Below are 23,892 nucleotides of genomic sequence, written 5' to 3' on the forward strand. Positions count from 1 at the left end.
AAAACTGGTTTTCCCTAATGTATCATGTGTTTTGCAATGCTAATCTTGAATTATAAAAGCTGCAAAAATTGAATCCTAACCGAGGATGCCAAGATGATTCCATTTTTTAAATTTAAATAGGTAAACATTTGCTGATTCAGCCAATTGTGAGTCTGGTTTATTTTTTATTTTATGTTTTTATGATAAAATCTTTAATTAAGGGTAAATTTTTATTTTTATAAGTTTTAGGGGAACATAAAGACATTTTATCTATTAGCCATTTGAGTTAACATAAAACCCTAATGATAGGCGTGAAATTAAAAGGAGTTGAACAATGGAATACTCACATTACAACTTTTGATAATTCGAGACTAATATTATGTAAAACCCGTGATACATCAAGAGATAAAGTGAAGTTTTTCCAAAAAAAAAGAATGCTATTTCAGCAATCAAAATGGTTCCTAAAATAACACCGGTTAAAAAACGAAGCCGGATCCTCTCCATTTCAAAGGAAATGGAGAGGAGCCGGTTCTCCTTTATACAAAAGTAGAATGATCCAAAAAAGTGAAATGATCATTCTACCCTTATAAAATAAGGGACCGGCTCCTCTCCATTTCCTTTGAAATAGAGAGAATCCGAATCTTTAGAAAACTCCTGACTTAAATTTCTTTCTTGAAAGGTTGAAAGTCCCTCTTTTTTCTTCCTTCATTTGTAAATTAAGGAACTGAACTAGATAGAGATCCAGACACTATAGACTAAAGAGCCTACCATCTCTCTCTCAATTCACACTCATATCTGGTCAGGTAGCATGTAGGAATGCCACTCCATCTATAAATGTCTTAAAAAATCATCCACTCATGGTGGTTGCTAATCTTCACTAATTCTCTCTATTTTTCCTTTTTTTTTTTTTTTTTCCCTCCTTTAATTAAGGCTTATTATAAGCTTTTCCCCTGAATCTTTGATTAATATTCTCTTTGTTTCTTAAACCCAGGAATGTAACTTTTCAAAAACCCAAAGCTGAGCCTAAAAAGCAAAAGCAAGAAGGGAAGAGAGAGAGCTTGATCCCACAAACATTATTATCAGCTTTATTCAAACAAAGGGTCTCAAATCACCATCACGGCCCCCCCAATTTGATCCACTCTTCTCCCCTTTTCCCCTCACTTTTCTCTCTCTTCTTAGCCTTTCCATCATGGCTGCCATTGTTTGACAACCATACTTCATCATTCCCCTGCCAATCACTTCAATTTTGAATTAGTATCCCAAGTTATATATATATAATTGATGTAGTAGTTCTACACTTAGTAAACTACCCCAAAAAAATAAATAGATAAATAAATAATAATAATAATAATAATGGAGAAAATCAAGTTTGAGAACAGCAATGCAGAGTAGACAAATGGATTTTGTATAAATAATCCCTACAGCTTAATTGGTAAGAGCGTCTGTCTAAATGTGGGATTGCAGGTGGGCCCATTTTTTACTTTACATTTTACATTTGTGGCCCACCAACTCATTTATACGGCTGGTGGTGGGCCAACTCATGCGCGTGGTGTAGCCCAAATAAAGTCAGGTGGACCCATGTGGTTCAACAACAACCTCATTTCCCTCGTACGAATAATCACCTCATTCTAATAACACATGTTTTGGTGTACGATAATGAAGTATTTTAAGTAATAAATCAGCACAGTTACTCTACGTGCGTTTGTCCCGTAAATATACATTTTTAAGCAAAATCGCAAAACAATATCATATTTGGAAGTGTGATCTAAAAATGGCAATTTAGAATGACATAAATTTTATTTAAATCAGTCCAGAGAAAAATGTACTATAAATTCTTAAAGTCATTAATAACAGTTTACTAACTTAAACTAACATTTTAAATATTTATAGACATTTGTCACTATTTTAAATGGATTAGAGGATATTTCTTTCAGACCGATTTAAAGGAAATTTCTATCCAGTTTAAAACGTGAAAAAAAATTTAGGTTTTATTTATGGCATTCCATTGCTTCACACAAGATTTTCTAAGCAAGCAAGATTTTTTTTTTTTTCTCAAGTCATTTTTGGGTTATATATATTATCCTAATCATCATATCGACCATGGATAAAGATGTATATTTTAATGGCAGTGTGGTGTAATTACTGTCACAACTCAGATTGCCAAAAGTTCATTAATTAACAATATGCTGGTAGAGTAACTCATACACAATCCTGAGAAGTGAGAAGCATCCCTGTTTCTCTTGCACCCACTCAGTTTTTGTTTTTCTCTCAAAACTTTCAAAACATTCTCTCTTTCTCTCTCTCTTCATGTGTATGCATTTGTGTGTAAATAACAAGGAAACATAGCAAATCCATGGCAACCAACAAGTTTGCAACCATGTTGCATAGAAACACCAACAAAATCATTGTTACTCTAGTCTATGCATTGCTTGAATGGGTCTTGATAGTCCTCCTCCTCCTCAACTCTTTGTTCAGTTATTTGATCAGAAAATTTTCCAATTACTTTGGCCTTAAACCACCCTGCCTATGGTGTTCTAGAGTTGATCACTTCTTGGAGCCTGGGAAGATCACAAACTCTTACAGAGATCTTGTATGTGACACTCATGCCACTGAAATTTCCAAGTTGAGCTACTGCTCAACTCATAAAAAATTGGCTGAACTGCATAATATGTGTGAGGAATGTTTGGCTGCTGAAAGCTCCATGGGAAGGACACAGAGGATTGCTTTTATCTCATGGGTGAGTGACAACCATAGTGAAAATGGTGAAAAGATTTTCAGGTGTTCATGCTGCAACGAGAGCTTGAGCTGCAAATTGTATCCTCCTTTTTGGCTATTAAAACCTTCTTGGGGAGCTTTGGATCGTACCCAGAAAGACAATTTTGTCATAGAAGCGGTGGATGATGATGATGACAACAGTGAAGGTGACTCTCCGTCAAATCACAAGGAAAACGACAATGATCAGATCCATGAAGACAACAGGGAAGAAAATCTAATTAGCTTCAAAGAAGTGGCAAAGGGAGATGAGTCGCTTGAAATAATAAATATGCATTTCAAGAATTATGCTGCATGTGAGTTGACTCGTTTAATCCCTGTTGAGTTGATTGATTCTTCAACTACTGCAAACCAAGGATCATGCAATCTGAAAAAGGAAGATCTGACAGAGCATGATCACCAAAATAGCCCTGCTGATTCAGAGGCACGGATTGAAACACAAGAACTCAATGTCTTAGCAGAGAAGGCAACTGAAGAACCAGATGATCTACCAGGTACACACAAACTCTTTGTTTTATTAGTGAAATCTATTTTTTTCCCAACATTGCTTCTCTCTATTCTTGTCATGCGTTTTAATTTATTGATAAAAAAGCAGCATCTGGAAAAGAAATAGACAGCTTAAATCTGTTGTCTGATCAAACTTCAGCCAAGGCCTTGATAGGTCAAGAAGTGTCTGACCACGCAGCTGAGCTTCAGCCCCAAGCTGAAGAAACAATTCCTTCATTGTCATGCCTGCAAGAAGATCAGTCTTCCACTAAAAATGATGACACTGAAATTTCTACTGCCACAGATGTATTTATGGCTCAGAATGACCTTGGTAAGCCTAACATCTCTTAGAATATTAATTAAATAATTAGATCAATTATTTTTGTATTAGTTTAAATTTTTGGGATGAGTAGTGATTTAACATGGTATCAGAGCAAATGTTCTGAGTTCAAACATTGTCACTATCAATTTACCCTCATTTTCAATTAAGTATTCTATGTGTTGGGTTTCACTTAGAATATTAGTTAAATGATTAAATCAATCATTTCCTATTAGCTTTAGTTTTTGGGATGATTGATGATTTAACAACATCTTCTCTTAAATTAATTGGCAAATGGTAATCAGAAAGATACCGGCTAGTACAAGAAAGGTTCTTACACGAATTTGGTTTTACTAGGTCCGAAGTCCATGGGGAAATCTACCCTGCAAGAGAAGACAATTTTGGTTGAAAAGACTCAAGAAGGGATAAACAATCATGTACCCATGCCTTCAGAGCCTAATGAAGCAGAGGAAGAGAAATTTCCTGATACACCAAATTCGGTTGACAGTATCCATTACTTGCAGAAGAAACTATTACTATTTGAAAAGAGAGAGCCAGGAGCTGAAGAATCTTTAGATGGAAGTGTGGTAAGTGAAATGGAAGGTGGAGAAGCAGTCAATACCATTGAACGGCTGAAAGCAGCACTAAAATCTGAACGAAAAGCTTTAAGTGCATTATATGCAGAACTAGAAGAAGAGAGAAGTGCATCTGCTATAGCTGCCAACCAGACAATGGCTATGATAACCAGGCTTCAAGAAGAGAAAGCAGCAATGCAGATGGAAGCGTTGCAATACCAGAGGATGATGGAAGAACAAGCTGAATATGACCAGGAAGCCTTGCAACTTTTGAATGAGCTCATGATCAAGAGAGAGAAGGAGAAGCAAGAACTTGAGAAAGAGTTGGAAATATTTCGTAAGAGGGTTTTGGATTATGAGACGAAAGAGAAGATGAGAATGATGAGAAGAAGTAAAGATGGAAGTTTAAGAAGTAGAAACTCTTCTGCTTCTTGCAGCAATGTGGATGACAGTGATGAAATATCAATTGATCTAAATCGAGAAGCAAAGGATGAAGATAGTAGCTATTCTGGGCATCAAGATAGCAGTCAAAACACTAGCCCTGATAATGCAGTATTGAATTTGGAAGAAATTGCACTAGACTGTGTGAAGCATATGAGTTCTCTTGATGAATCATTGGCGGAATACGAGGAAGAGAGGCTATCCATTCTGGATCAGCTCAAAGCACTGGAGGAGAAGCTAATCACATTAGGTGATGATGAAGGATTTCTTGAGGATGGGAAATCAATTGGGAATTCCTCAACGTATGGTGTCAAAGAGTTTGAAGATCATGATTTTACTAGTCCAGAAGAAAATGGGATTTCAGATGGATTTCTGAAGGATAAACATTATCCAGAGGGAAAAACTATGAATTCAATGGCAAAGAGGCTCCTTCCTCTCTTGGATGCCACCAGTAATGAAAACGAAGAAGGGTTGTTGTTATTTGAAGAAAAAAGTGAATCAGAATATGTTGAAATGCAAAACTCGTTGGTATCCAATTTTGAACTGGATAGCAAGAAACTAACCATTGAAGATGAGGTAGATCATGTTTATGAGAGGCTACAAGCTCTTGAAGCAGATAGAGAGTTTCTCAAGCATTGTATGAGCTCCATAAAGAAGGGAGACAAGGGAGTGGATCTTCTTCAAGAAATCTTACAACATCTTCGAGATCTGAAGGCTGTGGAAATTCGTGTGAAGAACATGACTGATGACCCTCTAGATTGAAGTTGCACATGGCTGCCACAAATGAGAATGACAAGAGGTAATATTAAATTTCTTTTTGCATCCATTCTTTCTGAAGTTGAACTGCAATGAAAATTGTACTCCATATCATATCAGATTTGAATTTGTATATGATAAATTTGTTTGACAAATGCAGATTGCTTTCTCAGAGGTGAGTAAAGATGGCACTGCAGAAGTAAGTGGTTAGCCAAACCACTTCATACTAAGCACGACAAAAAGCTCATCAAAATCTATGCCTTCTACTGCTAGTAAGTCTCTTGATGGAGAGGGACATTCCTGGTATGTTTTGTTTGAATTGGTGCATGAGATGCAGGCCTCAGAATTGAAGCCTGCTTCAATTTTTTTTTTTTTTCTTTTGGAATTGGGTCTACTACAAGTTTGGTGGGAAGCCTAAGATTTTGCAGGGACCTCCTCATTACCACCTTTTCCTAAGCAACTGTGAAAGATGTAGAGGAGTTTCTTCTCTGCCTGACCTCAGTGTGTAGGTCAGGACACTTGGGCTTCAATTTTTCTTTTTCTTTTATAGTTTTATTCCTGTTTCTTTCTTAGAGGATGTGGAAATTAAGGGAGAACTTGAAGGAGAAGAGAAAAAATTTCTCCTCCTCTTTTGTTGTTAAATTTCATATGGGCTTCTAGTGTCTGGGGGCCAGAGTTATTTGTATACCACATTATCAGCTGTCTATATTTCTGAGTGAGGGTTGTCATTAATGTTCTAGTTGCTTATATCTTTCAATTTCTTAACAAGTTCATAGCATGGAGAAAAGGTGATTATACATTAGAATTATTATCTTTTTCACTTCAAAGTTCACAATGTAGTATCATACCATATGTACATAAGCAAAGAAGGCTTATTAATTCCCAAAATGAAATGTAGGTCTTGTTAAATTAGGCCAAAAACAAGAAGAATCTAATGTGTAAAAAGCTATTTTTGTGCTTTCCCATTTTTTCCCTTTTTGGCTAGATTAATCAACACTATAAATCCAAACTGTTCAGGCATATAACCATGCTTCAAGGCACACAAACATACTACATACCAATGTTAGATTTGTGATAGATTACTATTGAATTTTGATCAAATAGTAATTTTAAAAGCTAAATCAATTTTAAGAGGACTCAAGAAAAATATAAGGGTAACATTTTTAGCATTACTCATTCATTTGAAAGTACATATGCCAAATTTCATGCGTCAACGGACTTTGACTAGAACAAGTGAAGCCCTAAGGACAGTAATGGAGCCATTTTTTTTTTATCACAAGTGGTAAGATTAAAAGATAAAATTAAAATAATAATAACAATTCAATAATATTTAATAATATGACTAATAAAACACATTCAATTTTTTATTTTAACAAATGTCTTTAAGTGTCCAAAGCACATCTGAAATTATGAAAAAGCTGCATTTGTTGTTCTTGATGTTCAATGGAGGTCCACCTTCTAAATATAATACACAGTTCGAATACTTTGATGCTAATGCATTCATAGTCTGTTTAAAGAATTTTCAAAATTAGTATATATATATATATACTTCGTGATTTGGGACTGTTTTAAATAGAAGGTATTAAAGAGTTTTAAAAGGTGAGAATCTCACATGAAAAAAGAGAGTCAAATTGGTATTTAAAAAGCCAACACACATCAAGCATTTGTATTAAAGCAATATTTGGGTATATCATATATGCACTTATGTGAATACTCTAGTACAGTATTAAGCGTGCACGCATGTGTGATTGTGAGTTGTAGGGCGCTTTAATGATACACTTACCACAAAGTATCAAAACTCTAAGCAATCAAATCACGATCACATTGACTAATTTTATATTTTGGCAAAAAAAAAAAAATCTAAGAGTCCATTCAATATCAACCACGTACATTTACATTGGACCATTTCTTGAGTTGTGCATGTCTACTTTTTAAGCCACATTTCTTTACAAAAAAAAAAAAAGGTACGCTATCGAGCAGTCAAGTTATAATTGAAGTTTCTTAAAATCAATTAAAGCACTAGCAATAACTATTCAAAATCTCACTTTCTTTTCTAAATCTAGGGGAAACTTCTTAAAAATCATCCAAAACATATTGATTATGGAATACCAAAAGAGAAACAAAAGGCCTACCCTAAATAAAAAGGCTTTCTCTTTTCTCTAGCCTTTATTTAAAAGAATATTTAAAGAATATCTAAATAGTATAGAAAAATGCTAATGAGAGCTATTGTATAGTTTATTTGAATAAAAAGGTAAAAAATAATTTATCTCCCTAAAATTTAAGAAAAGTTATTGTTAGTAATCGATCTTATTATAAAACTTAATTTCACTTAATGTGTCTCAAGCATAATTATAAAAATCTACGTGGGATCCTAAACCCCAACAATCCGCACGTGTGGAGATGTTCAGGCACGAGTTACGAGGGTCGGTTTCAAACCTGTTTACCAATTGGATCAGTTTCGGACCCTACATGATGGATGCATAGGATCACAAAAAATTTCCGATCCTAATATCTTTGTTGGTGGGTAGGGGACCACACGATAGCTACCCAAAGCCTCATACTATCATACATAAAACGAAAAGAGCTAAAGAAGGACAGCCCCGTCATTTCAAAGTGCAACGAAATTCAAAATTAATTAATAATAAAATAACGCCCACGTCATCGATCCGTGAGTACCTCTACTGATCTACCCGTAGCCATCCGATTGTCATCCACTTTGGCATCCTCAACCGTCCATTAAAAATAATAATAATTTTTTTTTTTATTATTTTGTTTTTGCCAATTATTGCTTTAAATCCAACCCTCAAATCAAACAGTTGGGCTGTGGGTTTTGAACATAGGCTGTGTTGTGTTGTGTTGTAGCTGTAGCTCTGTGCTTTGGGTGTGAGGCCTCCAAAAGCAAAAGCTTCTCTCAATTTTCATGGCGGCTGAGGAGGTTAATAAACCTAAATCACTCCCTCCTTACTCAGAGGTACACCACTCTACTCCCACAAATCTTTTAAAAAATTAAAAATTAAAAAAAAAAAAAAATTTGTTTTCATTTCGACAATTTTAGTTCTTTATTTTTCTCATCTCGGTTGAGCTCTGGTTGATTTAAATTGGTTTGGATTTCAATGATTTCGGTTTTGATAAATATTTTTTTCCTTTTGTTTTTTGTTTTTTTTTTTGTTTTTTTTTGTTTTTTATAAAAATATTATCCTTTTAATCCTCATGTTTCATCTTCTTTGTCAAGAGTGGGCTCTAAAGGATCTGAATTTTCTTTGTTTTCCATTGATTTGGGTTTTTGCTACTTGTGCCTAGTATTTGAATTTTTTTTTTTTTGGTTAAAAAAAATGGGTTTCCTGAAGAATTCAAAAAAGTTCCCGTTTTTTTTTTTTTTTTTTTTTAAACCCTCATTTTCTACTGGTTCTCATCATAATGTACTCCAGTTGATCTATATTTCTTTGGTTCATGCTACTTCTTTCCAATTTTGGGTATTATGGAAAAGAAAATTGGATTTGTTCTTGATGAAATTTAAAAAGAAAATAAAATAAATCAAAGATCCACCTTTTTTTTTTTTTTTTTTTTTTCCTTTAGATCCTCAATCTACATTTTCCTGATCATAATTGAGCCACTATTTGTCCAAACTCTTTTTAATGCTCAATTGTTCGTCAGTCCCAAGAAAAAATATTTGCTGCTCAAGAATCCAACAATTTTTTTAAACTAACGCTATTTTCTCAGCACATCTCATGCTCAATTTCACAAGTTTTATTCCCATCAATCTGATTTTGCATTGTATTTTTTGGCAATTGATACCCTTTTAGAATTAATAAAGTAATAAGAATGGCTACTATTTTTTTTTTTGGTGTTTGAGTATTGGAATTCCAGATGATTTTTGAAAGTAATTGAAGCAGTGAAGTGAATTTTATCATACTTGGTTATTGATACTAACCCTTAAGCTAATAACACCACCTTTTCTCTTCTTCTTTTTTTTTATCATCCAGACAAAAATGATAAAAGATACAAAGAATGATCATTTCCAATAACGCTTGAGATTTGGAATTCCAGATGATTTTCAAAGCAATTGATACATTGAATGACAAGATTGGCTCTAATGAATCGTCAATATCGCAGCACACTTGGTTTTTTATACCAACTCTTCCGCTCATAACACTTAAACAAGACAAAAGAGAAACAAAAGAAATGAAGGATTAACCAGTTCTGATAATGCTTTGGTTTTTGGAATTCCAGATGATTTTGAAAGCAATTGAAGAATTAGACGACAAGAATGGCTCGAATAAATCATCGATATCGAAGCACATTGAGTCGACATATGGGGACTTGCCTGCTGGGCATTCAACACTCCTGACGGACCACCTCAACAAATTGAAAGAGAGTGGGGAGCTGGTGTTTTGGAAAAACAACTACATGAAGCCAGACCCAAATGCACCTCCTAAGCGGGGCCGTGGCAGGCCGCCAAAGCCGAAGGATCCTTCGCTGCCACCAGGCATCGATTTGGGTCCGGCGAGGCCTAGGGGTCGCCCACCTAAGGACCCAAATGCACCTCCAAAGCCACCAAAGGTGAAGGTCTCAACGGGTAGTGGGAAGCCGAGAGGGCGGCCAAGGAAGATGGCAAGGCCTAGTGGAGGATTGGGAGGGTCGACAACTGCAGTGCCGGCTTCGACGGCTACTGGGAAGCCGAGGGGTCGGCCTCCAAAGGTGAAGACTCCAATGACTGAAGTGAGTGTTCAACAATAAGACTCTTTTTAATGGTGTTATTGGTGTTGTACGTCTTCATGTCTTTCTTTGTAGAATTGGGTTGGTGTTAATTAGTTCTAGTTTTATGTGTTTTATGTAATTGCATGTACAATGTGATGTAGCTGCTGTTGAGGCTTTGTTGGTTTCTAATCTTTAACAAAGGATATGGCTAATGGCTAGTACTAATTAATGATGCACGACAGATTTGTTTACTTCCTGTGTTCTTATCATTCTGCATGCATTTCTTCATTCAATTGGGCTACAACTTGTGCTGGGTTTGGAATTGCTGTTTGAGATTTATCTGAAATTTTTTTTTTTAAAAAAAATGGTATTTAGCTTGATGATTGTGGAAAAACCTCGTATGGGACCCTCTTTTTCCCTGAGACAAGACCAAATATTGTACGAAGAAACTCCCTCTTTTATAGAGTCTTATCCATAGCCTGATAGCCGTAGGTGTGTTTGTCCCACTCGTGTACTCGTGACTTCATGTGGGGGCCGGAGGTGGTTGAAACCTTGCATATGCAATTATGCATAGTTCGCTTGAATTAATTTCTTTTACCGAAGGTTTCAAATCATGCTTTTAATGGGCATTATGGACCCTCGAATTCAGCCATTAATGAACGCTTACGAGCGGTGATCCACAGCTTTTGCTATGTATATATACATATATCCATCACTGCGTCGTCTCTGACTCTATATTCATATTTGTCATCTTTCTCATTTTTGGTTATAGAACTTATAAATGAAGTCAATCAACAAATTATGTACGTTTTAAGGCAATTTTTGGAATAAAAGTTTCCTATCAAAATTTTAGATCACAATTTATTTTAAATAAGCCAATGCAAATGCAGCCATAATTTGGTTCATGAAATTTTTTTGCTTAAGTTTATGTCTTACAAGGTGAATGAGAGAACTCAAAAACCATATGAACACGTGAAAGTTTTTAAATGTCTTTCGGAGCCAAAAGTGGTTGACTGTTTGTCCCACCGTATGTTTTAGTTGTCCACCGAAAGATTTATAGTTCAAAAGTTTTAGCGGGTTGTTGAAACCCAACTTCCATGTTTAGATTTGATTTGACCCTTTTTCAATCAGTGTAAATGATTATTTAACATGGTATTAGAATATATGATACAAGTTTAAACTTTATTTTTTAGAGAAAATAATTGAGGCATTTATAAAGTCAACTCACACCAAACTATTGCTTTAAAACAATACTTGAGTGAGTGAATGTTGAGTACGCTCTAGGTACAGTGTAGAGCACCAGATGCGTATGCGGTGCAGTGGGTTGTAAGGTACTAATGGCGCCTTGATGGTGCAATCAATACTTAGCTTGGAGCGGTCACATCATTATTGTTAATTTTTGAATAGTTATGATCATACGATGTGATGATTTGATTTAGATCATATAATGTTTCTAAGGTAGATTTGATGATGGTGGATTTACTTGAGATCTAATCATTTCTGAGTCTCTGACAATTATGGTCTAGCAATTAAAGTTAAATCACCATTAATTATACATTTAATCTAACGATCAAGATTAAGTATTTGTTAATAACGAATGATTAGATTAGATTTTAACGACCATTGAATTAACAATTATTTTATGTTAATTTCAATATTATGAACATACTAAAACTGCTAAATTGACACTATATATAGCCCACTTTAGACCAATTTTAAAATTCATGCTTCTCAATTCTTAGGGTATTCTAGTTTGATTTCATTTTGTGCAAACACAACCAAACTTCAAAGGCCTTTTATCACTTCGAGTTTCTCCTTATTTTTCTATTTTGTGCAACATTTAGTACATAATTTATCATTATTTAAATTAAAATTTGATGGCAGCAATTCACCAATTTCTTTTTTTCATCAATTTAATATATATATATATATATATATATATATATATATATAACTTAAATGGAGGTTTGTTTGTTGGTGGGTGATAATGCTGGAAAAAAAAAATAGTTTTATATCGAAACAAACAAAACGCTAATTACGTAGAACAGCGTCACAACTATGGTGCTACAATTCTTCCACTTGGACGGAAAACCCACAATGACATCGCTTTATCAGCACCAAACTCTCCTCATCGAAAATCTGATCCTCTGTCAAGAATACATGCTGATGCTCTTCAGGCAGGGCAGCCGATGGAGCCTCCAACGTAGCTTGATGTCTGTCTTCTTGCGGGCATTCAAGAGATTGCTTGTCTTCATGACATCCACCAACTGATGCATTTGATCTGTTATTCATGTCTTGGATGTCAGAGGATGTTTGTGACGGTAAGTTGTCACCATAGCGGCTGTTCAACCTTTGCCGAGTTATGATGGAACAAAGAAGCTGATACCACCTACAAGTAGCTTGTGTTTCATTCCTTTTCTTCTCTTCCGCCTCTCTTCTTTCTTCTTCCTCTGCATATGCCTGGAGAAAAGATAACCAAGAAATACTAAGATTCAAGACAATTCATGAGCAAAATGTAAGGATATTTATTATGGTAAGTTCTCGGACAATTCAGGAAGAAATCTCTGAGTGGAACAAAAAGAAGATAAATAGAAAGCATCTTTTGAGTATGTAAAAGTATGAATTTTTCCTTCTAAATTATTATTTTTAAGTCCCCCAAAAAAATTAGGGAAAAGAGAACAGTATATTAATCACCGCAATATAGAATAAATCCTAGAAGTTTCAAAGTCCACTCAAGCGACCTAACCCAATCCATAAAACTGCAATATGTATGTTTACCTCTAATATTGCATCCTTGAACTCAGCACACACCACAATACCATCGAAGATAGGATGCGAGCGTCCGTTTCTGAATTCAAAACCAACCATGGCAGGTGCATAATCGATCCCCAGTCTCTTGGCAACGGAAAACACCCTCGGTAACCTCAAGTGCACTGTCCCAGGAGGGAGACACTTCTCAGACCAAACATCCACTTGACCACGATCATTCTAGTTGTTCAATACAGAAATTCGCTGTTAAGTGATAATAAAGCTTAATAAAGAGCTGGAGAACTAAGCAGAAATGGACCAGCCTTATGAAGCTGGTCCATGCACAAGTAGCATTTTCATAAGTAAAAAACTTGGGTAATTGGAGAATGGTAGAGGGAAAGTGAAAGAATGTTCTACTGCTAAATTATTCATTCTAGGATACATATACTTTTGCCACATATAAACTGGTAGAGAATCTTGGCAAGCCAATGTAAAATCTCAAGCACAAATCTTCATGCCTTAGATCTTGTTTTTCATCTAAGAACATAGGCAGCAGGAGAATTCTTATCTAATCAGATTTAAAGTTGGCACCTGCAGCGTAGGAAGAGTACATATCCTCCCTTGCCCAATATGATAAAAGTCAACGGCAAAATTCCCAATTAAACACAACAAATACATCTTAAAATACTTTGGTTTGATGCATCCCAAACGAAGAACTATACTATGTCTGGTCAGTTAGTCATAGTTAGTTCACCTACAGAAATATGCTTATAACCCAGTCATGAACCTAAAGAATCGATCCTGCAGCCCATATACAAGAAGGGGACCCTTAAAAGCTAATAGTTAATGTATGCTTATCTTAAAGAATATTGGGAAAGATAATATTGGGAACGATAAGCATATTTCTTTAGTCATAGTTAGTTCTGCTTTTTTTTTCCACACAACTTGCATTTTTCAATAACAACCAATTCTGTGGAATAGCAATTCACCTTTGGCACAATGCCATTAACCGCATGAGGCAGATGCAATGGTTCCAGTTGCCACTTCCCATAAAGTTCACTAGTTCCTTCATAGTTGACCCCGCCACATTCATCATCTTCAGGAACCTGTACTTTGTGAAGCTTTACAGAACGTTTTAATTCCTAGCCAGAGAGAATCAATTAATAAATTAACATATAAACTAACTAGAATAGAGAGCTCAAAACTCTAACAAAGCAAAAACAGTAGAATAATATAAGCCAGAATCAACCTTTACAGGAAGCTCATTAGCTTTGATTTGCAACCCTTCCCGCAGCCATCTTTCTTTGGTCTTGAGTGTTTGCACACAACTCCGTGGGTAAACTGGATGACCAGAACAAAAACCAAGAATGGGACCCTTTGGATGAAGGGTCTGATACTTAGTAAGCCATCTTTCAATAGCATAAAGTTGATGGTTTTTGTAGGCCTGCAAATGGTAAAACAAATTTTACTAAAAAAAAAAATCAAAATTTTGAAACTTTACCACCATGTTGATCCAACCATAGCAATTCACTCTACCTGCTGATTGGTCGGAAGAGGCTCAGTTAATGCCCTAGTTTCCAACTCCATGTCCTCAAGAGCGCTCCTAGTAGCAGCAAAAGAATTGCTAGGAGAAGATTCTACATCAATCTTCTTGCCAGACTCTTTTGAGATTTCCAGGCTTGACTTCCCAAAGATGGCATTGCCTGGAACAACATCCAGAGTTGGACTTTCCAACTTTCTTGATGCTTTTACTTTCTCATGTTCAGATGAGTCCTCAGTTTGTTGCTTTTCCATATGGAACGTTCCTCCAGTGGCTCCGGCCTCTAACTCTTTCAGAGGTGCCAACACTGCATCCCACCAAATTGAATCAACTCGCCGTGATGCTATTTTGTACCACTTCAAACAATACCTGCAATATGCTCATATTTAGTACCACCTCTGGGCAATGAGATGATTACTATTGCTTTAAGCAATTTCACCTGAACCGAAAACTATTACAGCAATTTGATAAACTCAAGTAAAGGGATTAAAAAAGAATCTTGTAATGCTATTTGCACTCATAATGTCACAATCGTGAATATTAGTCGACAGTTACGTGAACAGTAACCAGATTTTCATTTTACTTCTTGCAGCTCAATTAAGCAACATCAGTATAGGTACATAGTTTATAAAATGAATGTTGCATTGGCTCTAGATCAAGCTACTAAATACGTTAAGAGGCTAGAGCTAACATCAGTATAATTTCTGGTTGTTTCCTTCTGAGACGTTGTAGATCATTTCACCTGGGCCTTTGCGGGTGTCTATGGCCCTAATTCTGATAGGGATTTTTTTTTATAGGTAAAAGTCTTGCAAGAGTTTCTGATAGGGATAGAAGGTTTATGTGGGATGCGTTGGCTGGCTTGCTCAGTTGGTGGAATTTACCTTAGTGTGTTGGGGGTGATTTAAACGTCACACGTTTTCCTAGTGAGAGATCGGGAACAATGATTGCTCTCGTTTCCCTTGAAATAGTGTTTGGCGGACTAAGGTTCCTTTGAGGGTGACCTTTTTTGCTTGGTCGACAGTCCTAGGTAAGATCCTTACCATGGATAATCTGAGGAAACGACATGTCATCGAGGATAATCTGAGGGTGGCCTTATGGGACATTTTTTTAGTCGATTTGGTTGTCTTGAGTTATGCCTAGATGAGTAGTCGACGTATATGCATGTTGGTGGATTGCTGATAGCACTTGGAGTGCTGATGTATGGAAGATGATGTCTATTGTAGAGTAATGACAGAAGTTTTAAGAATCGGAAGAGGACTTTGAAGGAGATTAAGGCTTTATTTTTTTATATTCTGTATCTTTGGACAGCTGCTTTTGTCTCTTCTTTGGTGATTAGTGAACATGAGTTCCTTGCTCTTTTTTCTCCTTCTAACTAGGTATTTTCTCTTGTATACTTCATGTGTACCTAGAGGCACCTTACACTTTTGATGATTTTTTTTTTTTTTTTTTTTATTTTTGATAAGTTATCTTTTGATGATATTTCAATTACTTATAAAAGAGTATAATTTATGGTGTCTCTAAACTAAAATGTTCACTGAAGATGTAAGTGTTTGATAGGCATTATCAATAGAAATTTTTTTTTCTTGTTAGGAGGATTTCATCAAAAAAAAAAAAAAATCTGATATTTCATTGTAAAATAAGTATGAATCTCCAAATTGTACTGGAGACCTCTAAACTCAAGTGCGGACATTATTTGGAAGAATGCATAGATTTAAGCATACCAGTAATTTGAAATTACCCATGCACATTCTGCTACATTTATGAGAACTTGAAATTTTCTAGGTAAAATCCTCTGTTCTTTTTTATTTACTTCTGTAGTTTTTTGTGTTTATTCTATTTTTCTCCTTCGTATTTTATATTTTATTTTTATATTTTTTGGCATGATAAATCACAATTAAAATGACCGACATCATACTGAAAAAAAATGCAATCAGAAAAAACTTCCTATAAAAGCTGATGGTATCCAGAAAGGTAAGCAGGATACAACTGAATCAGAAAACAATTCTACACAACTGCAAACATAAGGAGGCAAAACCTGCGTGTCACGTCTTTAGCCCCTTGCCCAGCAAAAGCAACTACATATCTCAAAGATGTTTTGCATGCAGCAGACATAGCTTCAACCTTCTGCTCCCCATCAATAACTGCATTGACAACATCAACATGCACCCACTTTCCTGTCAAGTTTTCCCCATTGCAGTATACTTCTGCCCAATACAAAGGAGATCCTACTTTTCTTGAGCCAACTGCAGTAGAGATCACCTGGGAAGAAGTTGGAGATTCTTCACTTATAATTCTTTTCACTCTTTTCAGAGGAGAAGAGAAATTCAACGAGTTACTGTTCAAATCTCTCGCATCCGACTCTATTTTGCTCTCCCCAGTCACAACTGCTGTCGCAGAAAGAGCCATTTTCAACTGCATCTCAAACTCAAGATCCCCTTTCCTCTTTGGTCTCTGAGATTCCTTGGTAAGGCATGCTTCAGAGATACCATGTCCTGCCTCGCAAGCTAATGAATCTGACATCTTATCATCCAACTCACTAGTAACAGAAGAATCTTTGGATTGAGTGATGTTGCTTGTTGAGCAGCGGTCTATACTTTTGCTTGAAACACTCTGAGAAGTTTCACAGATATTGCCTCTCTCATTGCATGAAAATGATTTAATGGGAGAGACAGAATCCTGTTGTGGTCTAGCTACCATTGGTGTTGAATTCTTGAATATCCCCTTACTTGATCTGCTAGCATCTTGACTGAGAGTTTCAGACTCGTCAGCATCTGGTTTTAATGAGGCAACATCCAAAATGGACACAAACCTGAAAAGTGAAAACAAATGTATACCTTCAGTACCAGATACACCCTTCATATATCAAACTAACATAAGTGATGAAGTTTTCCAATAATCAAAAATTCAAAAAATAATGGGAAAGATTGAAAAGAAGTTAAACTAACAAAAAAAAAAATAACTATCCTTATTGAAAAGTAACCAACACGTGTCAAGTGATAGAAATAACATCATCCTGAGCTTTAATAGGACTTACAACAGCGTAGGATCTCTACTATGTCTTAATGTACGAATACTGTTTAACAAAGTTGAACTCAGAGTAGTTTGCAGCACTCCTTTGATATGTAATCCAAATGGAGACTCAAAAGCAAATCTACAAGCCCATGGGTTAATCAACTAACATATCTAGATCAAGACAATCAAGCAAATACACACCTACGGAATTTAATGGAAGAGTTAGTGACATTGAGAGTCAAGCACAAGTAGCTCAATTTCTATTGGGCAGTTCATCTATGGAGTCAAAAGGTAAAAACGTTAAATTCATGATCTTTAAATTATCAACATGACTTCTTTTTCTAATTGGAAAGTTACACACGCATACATTAGGTCTTACTCCATAACTTTTGCACTCTACCATATTCTAATAGGAGATGATAAAGTGCCATTTCAGCTAGAGCTCACTGGCTATTAGCATCTTAACTTCAAGATTCCAATACCCCAGAAAATTTCCCCCTAAGCTCAAACTCTGTTCTTCTGTGTCTTTAGTGTTAAAGAAAACGTTACATATGTTAATTAAAGTCGAAAACCATTTCAATAAGGACATTGTACCTTCAATTCCAAACCTCCTCGATTTAAATATATATCGATGTTCAAACAAAAAGGTGTATCATCCCACTAATGGCCTTGTGCAAAATATAGAGGAGCACATACATCGTCCTGATGAATGCTCCTCAAGAAGATGTGACTATAAGTGCTACATCCTTAATAGGCCTGAAAGGCATCTTAAGTGCAGCTTAAGAAAAATATTATACGGGAATAGGCCTCAACATATGAAATGTATTCGAGGTGAAAAACTCATGTCATAAGGCTTACCTCTAATATCTTACAAATATATCTCAATTGGCAACCAAGCACGACATAACCTAAACTTCAAATCAATCTATTTGGTTCATGTCTTGCTTTCAATACTTCAGCAAACAATTTCTTCATTACATGAGAAGCATTAGACAAAGAAACACATTCATGAAGCTGTTCTAGATATTGAAGGAATCTGAACTTAATACTAAATCATAACTAACTTCCCCAAAATTGCTTCTTCAAATCAATACCAAGACAGTGCATAATAACACTATTCAACAATAAGTATCAAAATGTTGTAGATAGATCGTCTCTCTTCAAAAACATGTACATAAAAATAGGTTTGAATAAATAAATAAATAAACTTATATTGTTACACTAAAGTTACGGTTAAACATCAATCACGTCTCTGGTTAGGGCTTTTCTGCTATGAATCCTATATGAATAATAAATGTGACCCCAACATATTAAAAATGTTAAGTTCAATTTATGGCTACAAGGACCTCATCTTTTGATGAAACGATCAGCATTTTGGAGAGAAAGTGATGCTGAAATGACATCTCAAGGTCAGTAAATGCAGAGGAGGTTAACAAAATGTTATATTCATTCTTAAATGCAGATTTAAAATTTTTTTTTTAAAAAAAAAATGCTTATAAAAAAAATGATATATTCATCCTTCAAAAGCAACTATAATAGAAAGCATGATATATTCTTTTGGTTTTTATCATAACAAATGTCATACCGGGATGTAAGATTCAAAGCCCTAAATAGTGCCACAGATAGTGCAACAATCTGCAAGAAAAAGAAAATGACCCTGTAACTTTTCTTTAGAGAACTAACAGTACATCAACTGAAATTTCCTTCTTCCAACAGCACAGTTAACCCAATCTAAATGCCATAGCTAATTATGTGAAAGGTAGAGTTTATCATATATAAACACTTCTCCCAAGTGCACAGAAAAAAGAAGAATCATCCAAGCAAAGCAAAAGTGAGAATACCTCACAACTGCTGTGCAAACAGTTAATGATGCATCAGATCCAATAGCACATACACTGCCTAAAGAAGAAGCAAGAAAATTGACACCAACATTTTATTTAAATAAGTATTAAATAATCAAGAAAAAAACAAAGTAACGCCAATGCCAACGAATTGACTGGCAGCTGGAAAACTCTTCTGGGATTTAGCTGAAAATTTATCCACCGCATATTTTAAGCCAACTTTCTATATTGTGTAATTTACTTTGAGGCAAACTTTTTAACTAAACACTGTTATGTAAATTGAAATTGTTATTGTTAGTCCTATCCCTCAACCTTATTTTTTTTGGCTGTCACAGGATTTGCACACAACGACTCTCCAATTTGTACTTCACCAGAAATTGAATTCAAAGAAATGAATTAATGTCATCAAGCCCTCAGTTTGTCTGCAATAATCTCAGAACCTACAGGCTCTTTGTTCACAATTTACACACGTGTATGATATTATTCTAGATATATTTAATCAAACTTTGTTCCAGGTCATTAGTTTACAAACGTCTAAAATTTAATGCTTTCTATCAAAAGCCGCCAAGAAAATAAACAAACAGATTCAAATTCTTCTAAATAGGCTCTTGATAATAAACTCCAGTACTTCATCAACACTAGTTTCCATTAACCCAAGAAGATTACTCTACAAAGGAAAAATTAACTTCAGGAGAAACCAATAGACTCTTCAAAAAGAATTTTGTCATAGGAGATTAGGAAACTACCTCCTCTGGAGTTCCTTCTCGAGTTTCAAGAGCAAAGGCCAAAGCCAAGTCAAATGACCTCTCTGCACTGGTTGAGCTTCTAACATGGAAGTTATTTTGAAACTGCAAATTTAGGCATCAAACAAGACACAGCAAGTGACATGTCATGAAGCTACAACCAAAGACAGCTAATACTTACAAGAAAATGAAATGCAGAATGATCGAACAAAAGCATACCCAAAGGAGAAGGGGATGCAAAGCACTTGCAGTAAGATGTGTGGACTTTGATATGTTCAGCAAGTGTGTTGGTAGAAGAGAAAATAAAGAAGCCTGACACAATAAGCAGATTTATTCAGAAATAACAAATGGTGACTACAAAATGAAAAAAGATAAGAGAACTAATATTTTGGAAGTGTGAGAGAGAGAAAAATGAAGAGATTTTCAGTTCTAGACAGCAACCCATTAAAAATACAAGTAACCTTTTTATTAAGTAATAAGAATTTTATTGAAAAGAGTAGAATTCTTAAGTACACTGAGTGTGTATAACAGTTCTCCTAAAGATTACAAGAAATGCACAACTTTTCAAGCAGTTTCCTGTTCAAGACAGTGAACACTTGATATGGCAAAAATAAGTAGTAATCCAAAAAAGTAAAGAGACTAACAACATAAAAAATATATATATTATAGACCATATATATCTTTTTTCTTTTTCTTTTTTTAATGAATATTATAGACCATACATATCTAACCAGCATTATTTGGAATAATCAGCCCTTGAAGCCAAACTAGTATCTTTACATCTTACAAAAGGAGGCTTTGGTTTCAACCATGGCAGTGGTAAGTTTTGGGAAGGGGAAAGCTACCCTCCATTATGCAATGATTGAGAACTCCAATACAAAACAATAATAACAATAACAACAAAACAACAATAATAATAACAACAAAATGAATAATAATAAGCATAGAACATAAGAAACATGGGTCCTCATCAAGATGTAATAGTAACATAATTAAAGTAGAAAAATAAATAAGATATATGCAGATGGAAATGGACTTCTGAGAACCTTAACAATGGTTATACAAAATGATAATGCTGATGTTGTTCATTAAAATCAACAAGAGACAACCTGAATAAGAGGATCATCACAAGCCCTGTCAATTAATCTGCCTCGTGCAAGCAAACAAAGCAAATGAACCTTATGCACAAGCACAGCCAATTCCTGCACCAGTGTGGGAAGGAATTGATAAGTAAAGCAACAATTAATAAGGAGGAACAGAAAACTTAATAAACCTTAGTGGGGGGAAGTTCTCATTCTCATTGAGACAATGCCATGTCCAACACTATTTTATATGTGAAATTCACCTTATCCTCAGCAGAAGCTCGCCGCACAGGTTTCCTTCTATCAGAATTTGGTGTCTCACTAAATTCAATGGTAACTGGAAGATCGTCTGTGGAATCCAAATTAGGAATTGAACCATCTTCCCAATCTGAGTCATTCAATTCTTCCCTATTTTCTGAAAGAGTATTCCGTAAACTTCCACCGTCAACTCTCTCTTCCCCCGCAGTCTTTCCAATTGCATCTGTACTGCAACCTTCAGCCTTTGAAGTATTCCGTATGGCTCCTGGATCCACATCTAGTTTGTCATTTCTTTTTGGCCCACTCTCCGGCTGACATAAAAACAACATATAAACGGGTATTAAATTTTAGAAATTGAGAGATGATTCAATTTCTCTAATGGCTATAAACCGGGAAAACAGAAAATTGAACTCTGGAGAATGAAGATGTATCATGCACCCTCATTACGCCTAAGGTTCCATATGCGAGGGATTATATCAAATCAAATTGTTACTATATCCAAAAAAAAAAAAGTTAACAGGACCAACTGTGCCAATTGAATCATGTTGTCTGGGGTTATTATCACGTTTCTTTTTCCCAGAAGAGTTGCGGTTACTGGCACGTCTTAGAAGTCTGCCAACAGCCTCCTGTGATATGTCAGCAAGAGTCCCTGAAATCAATAACAAATGTCAATTACACTTCAATGATTTTGCAACCCTTGTCTGAGATGCATCACCCTTGAACTAACAAAAGCTTTAAGGAGATATATATATATACCACTGTCATTGTGCGACTCCGAACGGCTTATGCTTTCTGAATCATGAAGAGCTTTCTTTGCATTGTCCATACCTGCCCAAAGTGCACGAACAAGCACGTAACAAAGTGGTTATATAAAGAGGAAAAAGATATACCATGAAAGTGTATATAAATTTCAATGCATGTGCAGCTATCATTTCTTAAAAACAATATGTTTAACCGTCTAATTTCAGAGAGAGGAAAATGAGATGAACTTTACAACTCAACAGACCCAACTTAATTTTTGAAGCTAGGTAAAGCACAGACTACTATTTCTCCTGTTTCATACCATCAATATTGCCAATCAAATTTTCGGTTTCTCTTCTTTCTCCAGATCTTCTCAGCCACCACACATAACATTACTTAAAAGATACAAACACTCAATAACATTATAAAGCAATCTCAAGCGACCCCAGAAGTTTTAATCTCTTTGCCTCACTCTAGCAATTCTTTTACACTCAAATTTAACCCCACAAATGCAAGCATTATACCTCTCTTTGGTTGCCTATAGAGCGTGGGAACTAAAAATGAACTACTCAAGTCTCAAATACAGGACATCATGATACATCAATTTGCTTTAGGTACTTTCTGGAAACCAACCCAGAATTAAACATAAAATATAGGTAAATTTCTTTTTTTATTTCTTCTATTTTCTCTTGTTTTTTTTGGAAAACAAACATATCCCATAAAAAGAAAACACAACGACAAAAACTACGATATAGTTAGAGCTTAAGAACGTGAAGTACCTGAAGATTGTTTCTGTCGCTTGGACCCGTCCCTCGTTCGCATTTTTTCCGAACTGTTGAGCGCGAGAGAGAGAGAAAGAGGCGCGCCCAATAACTATCATGCACAAAATCAGTCCCGTGTAAGCCTAAGACACACGTGCAACCGGCGAAAATGTGACGGTCCAAGTAATTTTTGGTTAAAATATGTGGACAAAATTTTTCCTAAACAACTGGACCAAATCGGGTGGTAAATGAACATAACTACCCGTAAGTAAATATATTTGGGTTTCGCTGGAATTCAACTTGACTGTTAAATGATCTATTTGTAAGTACGAAAGTAGTTCAATTATTAAACGATACATACTTGTATAAATTCGGTTTAACTCGGTTAACTTTCGTGAATAAGCTCATATAAAGCTTGATTCGCTTGTTTAGCTTGACTCGTATATATATATATATGTTATAACTTATAATGCTATTAAGTTATAACATACTTAACTAGTGTATATTAACATTAAAAATATACAATGCAATAATGCTTCATTTAACATTCAAAATATTTCAAGTTGGAAATGGGCAAGTCTTTTAACTAAGTACTAACAAAGTGCATTGAAAAGGAATCAAGAGATGAGTGATTACAATTAGGAGAGCCCGAGAGGAGAAAAAACAAAGAGGAGGGAAGAACAATGATGGCGTACTTCCCTGGCCTCTTCCCCCCTTTATGTTCTTCTCCCTTTTCTTTTCCCTAGTAGTAGTGCTTGATGTCTTATCTGTAATCTCTTATAATCTCTGTTTTTTGGTGATTTTGTTTTGGATATAATTTTTTAAACTCATATCTACTCGTCTCTGTCAGTTATACTATCACACGCGCCCCATCACCATCCTAGCTTGGCTTATCCACTTTCCATCGAGTTGCAGCGATCAACCAATGAAGTCCCGCATGCCGGCACATGGATCTTACAAGCCGACGTGTGTCTTCTCGGGAATGTCTAGGATATCATGTCCCTCCACTGCTGCTTTAGTTGTGATTTTTTTTTTTTGTTGGATTAATGCGTTTGATTTGGGAATAGAACATAATCCTTGTATTCTTTTAGTTTTGATTGTTGTATTTTGTTTTGTTCATTTTGTCTTGCCCATTGGGTT

General features: G+C 35.4%; 3 protein-coding genes across 4 annotated transcripts; 2 read left to right on the forward strand and 1 right to left on the reverse strand.

The window, feature by feature from the left end:
* Positions 1 to 2,183: 2,183 nt before the first annotated feature.
* LOC132181052 (myosin-binding protein 3) lies at positions 2,184 to 6,112 on the forward strand. 2 transcript variants are annotated; one of them, XM_059594096.1, is made up of 4 exons: positions 2,184 to 3,245; positions 3,347 to 3,568; positions 3,914 to 5,371; positions 5,489 to 6,112. In XM_059594096.1, exons 1-3 carry the CDS (start codon positions 2,333 to 2,335, stop codon positions 5,332 to 5,334), a joined length of 2,556 nt encoding a protein of 851 aa, XP_059450079.1. In that variant the 5' UTR covers positions 2,184 to 2,332; the 3' UTR covers positions 5,335 to 5,371; positions 5,489 to 6,112. The 2 variants fall into 2 exon arrangements, with proteins under 2 accessions (XP_059450079.1, XP_059450080.1); XM_059594097.1 differs by having other exon boundaries at positions 3,398 to 3,568.
* Positions 6,113 to 8,157: 2,045 nt separating this feature from the next.
* On the forward strand, positions 8,158 to 10,277 carry LOC132182319 (HMG-Y-related protein A-like). Its single transcript, XM_059595528.1, has 2 exons — positions 8,158 to 8,299; positions 9,559 to 10,277. The coding sequence occupies exons 1-2, from the start codon at positions 8,249 to 8,251 to the stop codon at positions 10,063 to 10,065; spliced, it is 558 nt and encodes a 185-aa protein (XP_059451511.1). The 5' UTR covers positions 8,158 to 8,248; the 3' UTR covers positions 10,066 to 10,277.
* A 1,740-nt stretch (positions 10,278 to 12,017) lies between these two features.
* LOC132181308 (DNA repair protein RAD4) lies at positions 12,018 to 22,852 on the reverse strand. The gene is made up of 14 exons (XM_059594471.1): positions 22,771 to 22,852; positions 22,007 to 22,078; positions 21,778 to 21,899; positions 21,256 to 21,561; positions 21,020 to 21,112; positions 20,130 to 20,222; positions 19,914 to 20,015; positions 18,912 to 18,961; positions 16,350 to 17,123; positions 14,311 to 14,683; positions 14,024 to 14,218; positions 13,764 to 13,916; positions 12,805 to 13,014; positions 12,018 to 12,486 (listed from the first exon to the last, which is right to left on the reverse strand). The coding sequence occupies exons 1-14, from the start codon at positions 22,811 to 22,813 to the stop codon at positions 12,091 to 12,093; spliced, it is 2,982 nt and encodes a 993-aa protein (XP_059450454.1). The 5' UTR covers positions 22,814 to 22,852; the 3' UTR covers positions 12,018 to 12,090.
* Between the last annotated feature and the right edge of the window lie 1,040 nt (positions 22,853 to 23,892).

The sequence above is a fragment of the Corylus avellana genome, chromosome ca5, assembly GCF_901000735.1.
Source record: "Corylus avellana chromosome ca5, CavTom2PMs-1.0".
Lineage (NCBI taxonomy): Eukaryota > Viridiplantae > Streptophyta > Magnoliopsida > Fagales > Betulaceae > Corylus > Corylus avellana.